At 39.7% G+C, this 12,492-nt stretch overlaps 1 protein-coding gene across 1 annotated transcript in view; it reads left to right on the top strand.

Moving 5' to 3' along the window:
• The window catches only part of THOC1 (THO complex 1), a 59,646-nt gene that overhangs the window by 40,282 nt on the left and 6,872 nt on the right, over positions 1 to 12,492 (top strand). Inside the window, exons 12-17 of the mRNA XM_012802020.2 lie at positions 6,194 to 6,294; positions 7,877 to 7,943; positions 8,141 to 8,191; positions 8,281 to 8,351; positions 9,688 to 9,783; positions 10,407 to 10,497. Coding sequence (XP_012657474.1) covers positions 6,194 to 6,294; positions 7,877 to 7,943; positions 8,141 to 8,191; positions 8,281 to 8,351; positions 9,688 to 9,783; positions 10,407 to 10,497 — 477 coding nt within the window. The remainder of the gene's footprint in view (positions 1 to 6,193; positions 6,295 to 7,876; positions 7,944 to 8,140; positions 8,192 to 8,280; positions 8,352 to 9,687; positions 9,784 to 10,406; positions 10,498 to 12,492) is intronic.

Below are 12,492 nucleotides of genomic sequence, written 5' to 3'. Positions count from 1 at the left end.
TTGTAACTTGGTACAGGTATATGAATGTTGTATTGCTTAGCTATACCTTTTTGAACATTTGAAATTTTGCCTAATTTAAAAATGAATTTTTTTTTCTTTTTTTCATTGCTATTATTGTGTTTTCTTAAATTTCACATTAATATGCGGGTATAGACAGGTTACATTGTTTATGTTTGTTAGGTAAAGTCCAAGTGGTAGCTGAGCCTTTTATCCAGGAGGTGCGCCATACACCTTTACACTATACCAGTCTCCCTTCTCTTTTCCCCTCTTTGTCCCTAAAAATTTAAAACTTTAAAACTTTAGACCAGGCGTGGTGGCTCACACCTGTAATCCTAGCATTCTGGGAAGCGAGGCAGGTGGATTGCCTGAGCTCACAGGTTTGAGACCAGCCTGAGCCAGAGCCAGAGCCAGAGAGAGACTTCGTCTCTGCATTGTGGCAGGCATTTGTAGTCCCAGCTACTCGGGAGGCTGAGGAAAGAGAATCGCTTAAGCTCAAGAGTCTGAGGTTGCTCTGACTTCACAGCCTCTACCCAGGGTAACAAAGTGAGATTCTGTCTCAAAAATTAAAAAATAATAAATATTTAAAAATTTCATCTCAGCTGATGTGTGAATACAATATTTGGTGAGATTTTACTTAATGAGAATGTTCTGAATATTTTGTTTTCTAGCACAGATTTTTTTTTAAAGTATTGTATGTTAAATTGATAGAAATGGAAGAGTTTCACTTCAGTTTTATCAGGAATGTTGTTTAATATAAAATTGAGTGACAGAAGGCACATAGGATTAATGAAAAAAATACCCGAGTCTTTTACAGGAGTTCACAACTCCACACCTGCCTAATTGAACCATGTACTTAAGGTTCTTCACGTGGGCCAGTCTCTTTGGCTCAGTGTCTTTCTTCCTGAGCTAAGACGTGCAGTAAAAGCTAAGGATAATAGCTGGGTGCAGGGTGCGTGCCTGTAGTCTTAGGAGGCTGAAGCAGGAGGACCACTTGGTCCAGGAGTTTAAGTCCAGCCTGGGCAAGATAGGGAGACTCCATCTCTAGTTAAATAAAGCTAAGGACAATGAAAGGTTCTTTGTTAAGACAAAGAAATTTACAAAGACATGTGTCATCCATGATGACCTGATGTAATGGTGTAATTTTAAAAATAAAGAAAAATGTCTGGGTGCAGTGTGGCTTATGCCTGTAATCCTAGTACTCTGGGAGGCCAAGGCAAGTGGATTGCTTTAGCTCAGGATTTCAAGACCAGCCTAAGGCTGAAGCAAGAGGATCGATCACTTGAGCCCAAGAGTTTAAGGTTGCTGTGAGCAGTGACACCATAGTACTCTACTCAGGACAACAAAGTGAGACTCTGTCTAAATAAATAAATAAATAAGAAAAATGGAACTAAAAAGTAAATATTATGAAAGGGTATGGTTGAGTATGAGTTTAAAAAATTTTTTGGTAGTGACAGAGCCTCAGTATGTTGCCCTGGTTGGTCTTAAGCTCCTGGGCTCTAGTGATTCTCGCACCTCAGCCTCCCAAAGTACTGGGATTACAAGCATGAGCCATCATACCCAGTCAAGTCCTGTTTTCTTTCTTTTTTGAGACAGAGCCTCAAGCTGTCCCCCTGGGTAGAGTGCTCTGGCATCACAGCTCACAGCAACCTCCAACTCCTGGGCTCAAGCGAGTCTCCTGCCTCAGCCTCCCAAGTAGCTGGGACCACAGGCGCCTGTCCACAACGCCCAGCTATTTTTTGGTTGCAGCTGTCGTTGTTTGGCGGGTCCGGGCTGGGGATTCGAACCTGCCACCTTAGGTGTATGTGGCTGGAGCCTTAGCCACTTGAGCCACAGGCACCAGGCCTCAAGTCCTGTTTTCAACCTGTTGTTTCTATCAAGAAAAATTTTCCAAGGAAAAATTTTCTATCTTCTAACATTAAAAAAATAAAATGTGGTAAAGGGCACTTAAAGACCAAGATAGATGAAGAGTTAGTAAACATTGTCTAGCCCTTTGATTTATCTCTTCAAGCCAGGAGTTCACGTCTCTACTCCAGACTTATTGACCTGTGTATTTAGATTCCTCGAAGGGACTGGACTGGTCTCTTACTTGGCTCCAAGTCCTTGTGACTGTCTTCCTTTCCTCCGCCTGTGTCTTCCTTCCCACATACTTTATACCTTTAGGTTTCTTCCTGTTGATAGTTCAGATTTTGTTCTCTCCAGGAAGCCTTCCTACAATTGCTCAGATGGTGGAGCCTCTCCTTGAATTAGCCAACACAGGAGAAGAACAGGCTTTGTGGGGGAAATTGATGAGTTTTATTGTGTTCATGAAATTTGATCAAGTGTCAGTTGAACATTCAAGATGTGTTGAGTATGCAAGTCTGGAGATTAGGAGTGAGGTCTAGGTTGAGGGTGTAGATTTGGGAGTTACCAGCTTGTTTGTGGTAATTAAAGCTGTATGGTATATGAGATAAGATAAGGAGGAGAGTGTAGGTGGGGGAAGGAAAGAAAGTATTGAGCTGACTTCTGAAGAAAACCAGGAAGAGAGGAGAAGAGAGGAAGCCTGAAGAGTAACCAGTAAGATTAGAGAAAAACTAGAAAACTCTGATCTCATGGAAGCCGAGCATATCAAGTCAGATGAAGAGTATGAAAAGAGCATTCACGGGATTTAATAACAAGTCTTGGTGATCTCGGTAAAAATGCTTTCAGTAAATTGGTGAACAAAAAGCCAAATTATAGTAGGATGTGGGATGAATTAGAAACAGTTCATGTAGCCAGTTCTTTTTTTTTTTTTGTCATTCTAATAATTATTATTTTTATTGTTACACAGTTTTTATAAGCACATGCAAATTATTATTTCATCAATGTGACCATTTTTTAAAGTCTGCTTAACTCCAAGTATAAATGATAATTCATTAACTCATAACAGATTCCTTCAATAAATTTATTTTTAAAATTTCCCATGATCTGTTAACTTTGGGAAGCACTGTCATAGTGAAAAGGATGGCCCCAAACCAGTGTTCAAACTAAATATTTTTGTAGCATAAGATACCACATTATAAGGCACAAAAATATCTCGCAGTTTTGTAATTTGAAGATAATTCAGACAGGTGCTGCATTTCAGTTGCTCTGATTTGTTATTTCTCAGGTAAAAGAAGGCAGCAGGTGGATTCCCCTCCCCGGTATAGTAATTATACTTTTAGTATCTTAATGTTTACTCTGAACAAGATTAACAAAATTTACTCTGATAGTAACGGCAATGGTTTTTACCTTTACCCCAAAGAGGTTTATTTAAAGTGGCAAAATTCAAAGTCTAACTAATTCTAAGGAGATAGTGTTTAAGAAAAATCATACTTCTCTAGAGCAGGGGTTGGCAAACTTTTGTATAAAGGGCCAGACAGTAAATATTTTATACTTTGCCATATGGTCTCTGCTGTATCTACTCAACTCTGTGTTGCAGCCTGAAGCCGCACAGAGAATACATAAGTGAATGCATGTAGCCAGTTCTTTCGAGAAGCTTTGTTGTTTGAGGTAAGAGGAGGACGTGGGATGTCTTTGAGAGAGGGTATTTAATGCTAATGGAAGGGGCTTGGAAAGAAGGGGGTTAATTGATGGGACTCAGGTGTTAGGGAGGTGGTATGTCCAAATAGAAGGATTGCCCAAAAGTGGGTGCATGTGTACTTTAGGGGGCCAAGAAATTAAATGATGTCCAATCTAATGAATTTTTCTTCTGATTGTAGGCAGAGGTCATTAAAGATGCTTATTATATCCCAAACAAGAAGCAGCATAGTTAATCAAAGTATGCACCTAAACTATTGACACAGTTTTGCCATCTTAACGGTAGCTCGTTTATGCCAGCAGCAAAGAAGCCTGGAGACCAAGTGGCTATGAAATCATGAAAGGCATTTTCCACAGCTTGTTGAGAATTGAATATTTTCCTGGCAAGTAGTCCAAACCCTGAAAGAAGTGGTAGTCAGTTGGCCCGAGGTCTGGTGAATACAGTATGACAGAGATGACAAGAGTTTTTAGGTCCAGCTTCTATAGTTTAAGCAGCATTGTTTGCATGACATGTTCTCTTACAGGAGGATTGGCCTGTCTCTGGGGACCAGTCTTGGCTGCTTAATTGCAGGCATCCTCCTCAGTGTGTCCAGGTGGCTGCGGTAGACATCCACTGTAATTGATTGACCAGGTTAATGAAGCTGTGTTGGATGACACCAGCCCTGGACCACCAAATAGACGATTAGCTTTTTCGATAAATATTCAGTTTTGGACTGTGTTTCAGCATTTCATCTTTATCTGACCCTTATTCCAAACACTTGTGATTGTCAAAAAGAATCCATTTTTCATCACACTTAACAATATGGTGAAGAAATGGTTCACTTTTATGTCATGACAGCAAAGAAAGGCAAACTTTGAGACAGTTTCTCTTCTGATGCTCATTTAATTCCTGTGAAACCCATCTATCCAACTTCTTTACCTTGCCAATTTGTTTCAAATGGTCCAATATTGTTGGAATAGTAATGTCAGACCTTGCTGCTAATTCATGAATAGGTTGAGATGGATTCGCTTGTTTGGTTTTTTTTTAACATCCTAGACCTTTACATCAGTACCTATAAATACCCATAATATGACTCTTGGTTTACAAAACCTAAGATACTTACTTTATGGCCCTTTAGGAAAAAAATTACTAACCCCTAGACTAAAATAAGATTACAGTATAAATAAGATGAGACTAATAGACGTGAAATAGACAGCTCAAAGGACTTAACCATCTCCAGAGTATATTGGGAGCAAGTGAATGAGAGACCAGGGAGGGACTGAGGTAGTGGTGAGATTGGATTGTGAGTTAAAAGATTTCGGAGCAGGGACAGCTGGGACTGATCACACAGTAGAAGGCAGCCAAAGCAGAAGGGATGTGACTGTCAGTGGAGCTGAGTCAAGGAACTGGGAGCCTGAGTAGAGACAGTCAAGTTGCCAGGAGTAGGAATAAAGGAAGACTAATGGCCCATCATTCGCATTGCCAATTTGGGATGGGATAGTTAAGACGATAAATAACAGAATCAAATATTCAATCCTGAAAGATGACGGAAACCTGATCGTCTTTAATCGCAGGGCTTGTTAAAGAAGAGACAGCAGCATGGAAGAGGTTGCTAGTGAATGAAAGGCTCATGGGTGTTAGCCTGTGCTCGCAGATGGAACCATGCTTCAGGAAGCAGGGCCACTGGGACTTGGGACACTTAACTGAAACATCACGAGGGCTTTCAGCTGTCTTGCTGGCAATTCATGGAGAAGAAAGTGGCTTCACTTTGTCGCAGTAGTTCTTGAAGACAAGAACCGGCATGAGCTTGGATGTAGACTTCAGCTATTCTTAAGTGCTCTCTGGACATAATCAGACTTTCCTTCATCACCAGAGGCCATTCTTACAGTAGAACCAGCTAGACAGCAGGGTTGTTGAAGAAGAGTTTCCTCATAAGTGACCTTCAAGTCCGTTCTGATTGACATTCTGTGATCGATGAAGTAGGATGCAGTTTTCTCTATACGCCCCTTGAATTTACAGATGATTCTTCACCTCCGTGGCCTTCTTGGACGTTACTGAGTACCACCTCTGTTGCAGGCACTTTGTAGAGCTACCCAAATGAGTGATGGCCCTTGATAATGTGCTGTTTCTCCATAGGAACCTTGCCTTTAACCATTATTTCCTTATACATGGGAAAGTGGCAGTCCCTCTTTTTTTTATTTTTTTAATTTAGAGATAGGGTTTTGCTGTGTTGCCCAAGCTGGTCTTAACCTCCTGCACACAAGCTGAATGATTTTTTGAGATGAGGTCTCACTGTGTTTCCGGGCTGTTCTCAATCTCCTGGGTGTAAGTGATCTTCCGGCCTCAGCCTTCCAAGTGTCAGGGGCTATAAACGCATGCCATGGTGCCCCACTTACATTTCTGCCTTATTTTATCCTAATGTCAGGATCACAGGCAGAACAGTGTTGTCCACCAACATGAATATCTTCATGGCATAAATGGTCAGGAAATCTAAATGAAGTCTTTGCTGCTCTGGGAGTAGGCTTGTGCAGTAATACTTCACAGGTAGTGAGCTCTCAACAAATGTTTTGTTCAATTGAATTGAAATCTTCCATTTCTATAGTAGCTTAAATTGTACCTTTTGGCAAAACTTGATTTTAATGTGTTGTTTCTTTGTGTGTGTGCTTGCTTTTTGAGTAGTTGATGGATTTACAGCTGAGTGACAGTAACTTTCGTCGACACATCTTGTTGCAGTATCTTATTTTATTCCAATATCTCAAGGGGCAAGTCAAATTCAAAAGGTAAGTTTATGTGGGTAGTAAATGATTTATAAACAGCAGAAAAGGACTTGCTTATTGTCATATTTGTCTTATGTATTGGGTTTGTTATATGTATTAGTGTAACTTCCTTAAAGTACTTCTATTGCAGTAGACATATAGCTAAGTGGGGGCTTTTAGATATTAGAATATTTCTTTTAACTGTCAGTGTGAATCTTTCCTGCTGAGCTCCAGGCTGTCCTGGGCATTCTCATTTTTATTGGTGGGTGGAGCTCTCCACTGTAGACTTTCATCATTCTCTTCTCACGTCAGTCAGCCCTTCTCCAAAGCTGATTTGCAAACTAAGCCAATAACACTTCTCTCACAAGGTATGGAGCTGTTAGGACATTCAAAGTAAAAGATGCAAAGGAGATCATGAAGCAAATAGGAGTTCCAGTTCTTTGGGATTTCATAAAACCTCACCACAATCGCTACTGCCTATCTAAGTCATCTGGGGCAGAACATTTCCTCTTGCCCTGTCCATAATTGAAGTAAAAGCCCATCATCACTGGACAATATTTGTGTTAAATATGCAAAGCAGTGTGGTGTCAGTGGTGTGAATAACATGACTTTACTACTGGCTAGGTTTCAATCCCAGTGTCCTTGCTGCCTTCAGTGCAGCCCTTGGAAACTTGTGATGAGTAGTAGCACATGGTAAACACTCAAAACATGTTATTTCTTATCCTTCTCACTATTTTAGAGGGTGGGTCTAGGTTTGAATACAAGCTTTGTGGCCTTGGGAAAATCATTGACTCACTATGGTTTCTGTTTAGTCTGTGTGTGTAGTTACCAGAGTTCAATGAATAATGCATGTAAAGTGCTCAGATCCCAGCACAGGGGGACATCATAACTTAGTAGGTGTCTATCAAGCACAAGTTCATGGTGAAAGCTCAGTTAATAGTAGCTGTTAACAATTTCGGTTATTACTACAACCTACGTACAACCTTTTCTGAGGTTTTGGGTTTTTCACTGCATTTTTAAAAGGAATGCAGCATGCCATTCTGAATGTGCATCATATATAGGAATGCGTGAGTCACTACAAAAGTTTTGAGACAGACTGGGTTGTGGTTCATTATCTTCCAAGAAACATGGTCAACAGCATCCTTTCTGATGTACCTGTGCAAGTTTCAACTTGCTCAGCTTATTGGTGTTGCCTGGGGGTCTCATTTGTTTCTGTCTGCACAGATTTTACATTTGTTGATTTTTGTGTATCTTAAAATTCTTACAGTGACACACGTATGACAATATTAATTATCTCAAGAGATTTTCATCTCACCTTAAACTTATCTTAGGAAATATTTATTGCTCTACAGTTTGAAATCTGATCAAGTAACTGAACGTTTTGTTCTCCCACATACCTTCCTGTCTTCAGTTGTAACCCTCTTATCTTGAGAATAAAGTACAAGAATTTTCTCATACACTTCTCATTTGTATATATTCCTACCTTGGTAATTTTGGACACTATAGTATGGTTAACTTATGTGTTATACACCTTGTGTTTCTTATACTTTTAAACTGAATATACATTGTTGTAACTCAAACATGCTTTCCTTGCTTTGTTCCCTAGTTCAAACTATGTTTTAACTGACGAACAGTCACTTTGGATTGAAGATACTACAAAATCAGTGTATCAAGTAAGTTCAACATGCAACAAACCCATGATTGAAAAATGGAAATTTAGAATTCTCTTTGTTTCAGCCCCAAATAGGAAAATAAGGATAAAGTTAAGCTCAGGTACAAGACCACAAACACTTCCTTGGTTCTCTGCCTACAAACCACTCCTATGATGCAGAAAGTTGCTGAAAGCTTAGTATATTCTTTCTAATCACAGCTACTATCTGAAAACCCCCCTGATGGAGAAAGATTTTCAAAGATGGTAGAGGTATGTGTCTTATATTCACATAGTCTTGTTAGGAATAAGTAGAAATTCAGAGGATTCCATTATGCAAATGTAATTGTTGTTTTTCTCAGCATATATTAAACACTGAAGAAAACTGGAACTCATGGAAAAATGAAGGCTGCCCAAGTTTTGTGAAAGAAAGGTAAATGTATACACAACACAAGAAATATAAGAAAGATATTTCAAATATAGTTTGATATGATTGTATCATTTACAGATGTGTATACCTATATTTTGTGTATAATGGGCTCCCATGTATAGTGCACACCCAGGATTTTAGCCCCAACTTTGGGTAAAACACCCCTCAAGACAGTGGCCAGCTCTCGGTGGAAAAGACACATCTAGGTAGGGCTAAGGCTTCCTTGGAGTACATGCAGATTGCACTATCCTCCCACAGCCATGCATTCTGTGAAGTCTGTTCCTACCCTCTCTTTCAGGAAGCCTTTCCTCTCTACTACATCAGGGGCCATAGCCGAGATGCCCATGTGCATAACTGGTAGGGCACGAGCTTCTTGGCTCACAAATAGCTAGGTGGGTCCCTGGGGCCTGTGCACACACAGTGCCTTTGCCCCCTACATGGCTGGGTCTCAGACCTCAGCCTTTGCACCACACGGCTGTGGCCTGACTCACCAGCCCTGCCCCCAGGGCTTGATTGCAGCATTCAGTAGAGGCTGCTCAGCCCACTCCCACCAGATCCTATGTACTCTTGGACTGGAACCTCGTACACCCAGCAGGCCCAGGCATGAGGGCACAGTGGCCTGGGAGGTCCACTGGGCTGTCCTGTTCCCAAGCCTTACTACCCATATAATGCTCATCCTTATTTTTGTCTCAAAAATTGGGGCAAAAAGTGCACGTTATACACAGAAAACTATGGTAATATATATTGCATATAAAAAGTGTAAGTTGAGGGCTGGATACAGTGGCTTATATCTGTAATTCTAGCACTCTGGGAGTCCGAGGCAGGTGGATTGCTTGAGGTCAGGAGTTCAAGACCAGCCTGAGCAAGAGTGAGACCCCATCTCTACTAAAAAACACGGCTGAGCCTTGTAGCGGGAGACTGAGGCAAGAGAGTCACTTGATCCCAGGATTTTGAAGTTGCTATGAGCTATGATGCCCTGGCACTCTACTTAGGGTACAGAATGAGACTCTGTGCGCCCCACCTCAAACATATATGTCTAAGTTGAACTCTGTAAGAGTGCAACCACTTTGATTACTTCTATTTGTACTTTTTACCTCAAAACTCTTATCTTTAAAGTCCCAGAAAAAAAAATATTAATTATTGAAAAAAATGCTGCCTGTCTACTTCTTGTACTTCCCCCGTTAGTGTGGCATTTTTATCATCTCTGAAGAATGCTGTATCATAATATGAAGCTTTTATGTTCAGGAAGAAAATAATAACTAAATTTTCTATTACATTAAACATTCTTCCATTTCTGCTATTTGTAATTCCAAAAATAGCTTATGTTTGTTCACCACAGAACATCAGATACCAAGCCTACAAGAGTAGTGCGGAAGAGAACAGCCCCGGAGGACTTCCTAGGGAAAGGACCCAGCAAAAAACTTCTGATGGGAAAGTAGGTGAAGTTGTCTTCGTACGTGGGATGCTCCTAGTTACTTTTATATTTTCAAGGTGTTACTGTAAGAACTATCCAGTTTTTTATATACAAACATAATGCGAATTTGTGTGCAGCACATACATAGATTCAAAGCAAACCACACCCTTCTGTCTGTACTGCCCGTTATGTGGTTTCATGCAACTCCGTAAAACTTTATTTTGTCTCCAGCTTTAAAAATCATGGCTCTGGGACATGCTATTTTTCCTGTTTCATAGACAATAGAATTGCTATTTAGATTGAAGCAGCTCACTTCTAGTTGCCATAAGGTACCATAATTTTGGAGTTCTGCTACCATCCAGTGAAATACTGCTTTATATTCTGCTTGAATGCTTATAGAAAAAGCTAATGGTTATGTGATTATCATTCATTATCATGATTAATGATTATGATTATCATATCATTATGATTATTCTCATATGGAAAATGTGTTAAGTAGCCAAAATTATAAAGGGTAAAAGTAAAACTCATATTGTCATCAGCCCCAAATCCACTGTTTGCATTGGTATTGTTTTTCTATTTAGGTTTAAGGCACCTGAGAATGGCGTTTATAAACAACGTATGTATTTTTGTCTGTTTTGTAGTGAGGAGTTAACAAGGCTTTGGAATCTCTGTCCTGACAATATGGAAGCCTGTAAATCAGAGACAAGGCAAGTTGAAAAATTTTCACATGAAGTATTACTTTTATTAAATATTAAGTAAAATAGAGCTTTTTATTACCTATCATTAGATTTTAAAAGTATTTAAAAATTATTGTGGTTGAATTTTAGGCATAGCAGAGTATGGCTTCCCACCACAAAGCACCTAGAAATGTGATGAGATAAATTTTAAAATTGTAAGAAAATATTTACAAAGGAAACTACAAACCAGTAGAGTAAGCCTGTAAATTGATGGGGTCACATGTAGTTGGGGAGCAGTGCAGATGATTCTCAGGGGTATTTTTTTTTGTTTGTTTTGGGGGGGATTTTTTTGTTTGTTTGTTTGTTTTGTTATTGTTACTGTTTTTGAGACAAAGTCTCACTCTGTTGCCCAGGCTAGAGTGCTGTGGCATCAGCCTAGCTCACAGCAACCTTAAACTCCTGGATTCAAGTGATCCTCCTGCCTCAGCCTCCCAAGTAGCTAGGACTATAGGCGCCTGCCACTACGCCTAGGTAATTTTTTCTATTTTTAGTAGAGATGGAGTGTTGCCCTTGTTCAGGCTAGTCTCAAAATCCTGAACTCACGCAATCCTCTCACCTTGGCCCAAAGTGCTAGGATTATAGATAGGTATGAGCCCCTGTATCTGGCTGATTCTCAGTTTTGAGAACCAAGGAACTTGAGTTTTAATAGTCACAAAAGAACAGAAGGTAAGGTCTTAGGCCTGGATAAATTTGTGAGTGAGCTTCCCTGAATAAAGCTGCAATTGTTTAAGCACTATACTATCTATCAAAGAAGGGGGGCCTGCACTGACATAGGAAATAAGGAAGCTTGTTTATTTCTACTGAGGTGTAGGTGAAAAGGAAAAGTATTTCCTGAGAAATTAAAACAAGTCTGCTCTCATGCAGTCTTGCAGATTAAATTTATACTACCAGCAGTATAAAGGAACCCTCAAGCTAATACAGCAAATGACAAAGTCCCAGGCTGGTAATAAAGATATCTATTTGGAGGTAACACCTTCAACCTAAACCACACAAGTTTCCCTTAGATAAAAATCCAAAGATAAGTTTACCGTCCAAACTTAGAAAACATTCAAGGAAACAAATTCACGTAAGAGTCAGCAGATAAAACAAGCTACCAAAGTTAGCCACTTTGGATAATAAAACTATCACACAAAATAACTCTATTTCAGGAAGGTAAAGGCAAAATCAGGAATTGAAAACTAAAGAAAGGAACACGACACTGTCAGAAGAGTCCAGGCAAATTTGAAAAAATGATACTTCTAGAAATGAGAAATATAGTCATTAAAATTATAAAATAGGCAAGTTAAATAGCAAACTAGACACAGTTAAGATAATTAATGAGTTAATTGATGATTAAGAAATCACCCAAAAAACAATACAGAAGGATGAAGAGTTAGAAAATATTCCTTAAGACCAACGGAATGAAGAGGTCCTGAACATGTAACAGCAGAAGCCAACAACAGAGAATGGGAATGAGGTGACCGAGTTGATGACAGAGAATTGGCACAAATTCTAAGTTCAAGAAGCATGGCCTTAAAGAGGATAAGCAAATAAGGCCGTATCTCTATAAATGAAATTAAAGGCACCAGAGAAGAAAACAGCCCACAAAAGAGCAAAATGAAACTTAACAACCAACATGAAGGACAAGATAGCAATCAGAAATGGTGAATGAAAGTTTCAGAATGTGGAGAGATAGTACTAAGTCAGACAGCTGTAGTCAGTGGAGTGATTGAGAAATAGTTATTCTCAGGCTAAAATGTGAGAAACTATAATCAACAGTCCCCTAGTAGAAAAGTTGTCACAGAAGGAAACTGAACCCAGTATAAAGGAGGAAGTTGCAAGAAAGATTGGTAAACATGAACAATTCTAAGTAAGTATTATTAAGAATTCACTGTGGGTGGCGCCTGTGGCTCAGTGTGTAGGGTCCTGGCCCCATATACCTGGCAGGTTAGAACCCAGCCCCAGCCAAACTGCAACAACAAAAAAAAGAATTCACTGTATGTGGCCAGGC

Source organism: Otolemur garnettii, unplaced genomic scaffold, assembly GCF_000181295.1.
Source record: "Otolemur garnettii isolate 467f Iridium unplaced genomic scaffold, OtoGar3 scaffold00012, whole genome shotgun sequence".
Lineage (NCBI taxonomy): Eukaryota > Metazoa > Chordata > Mammalia > Primates > Galagidae > Otolemur > Otolemur garnettii.
This window is presented reverse-complemented; position numbering and strand designations above follow the sequence as displayed.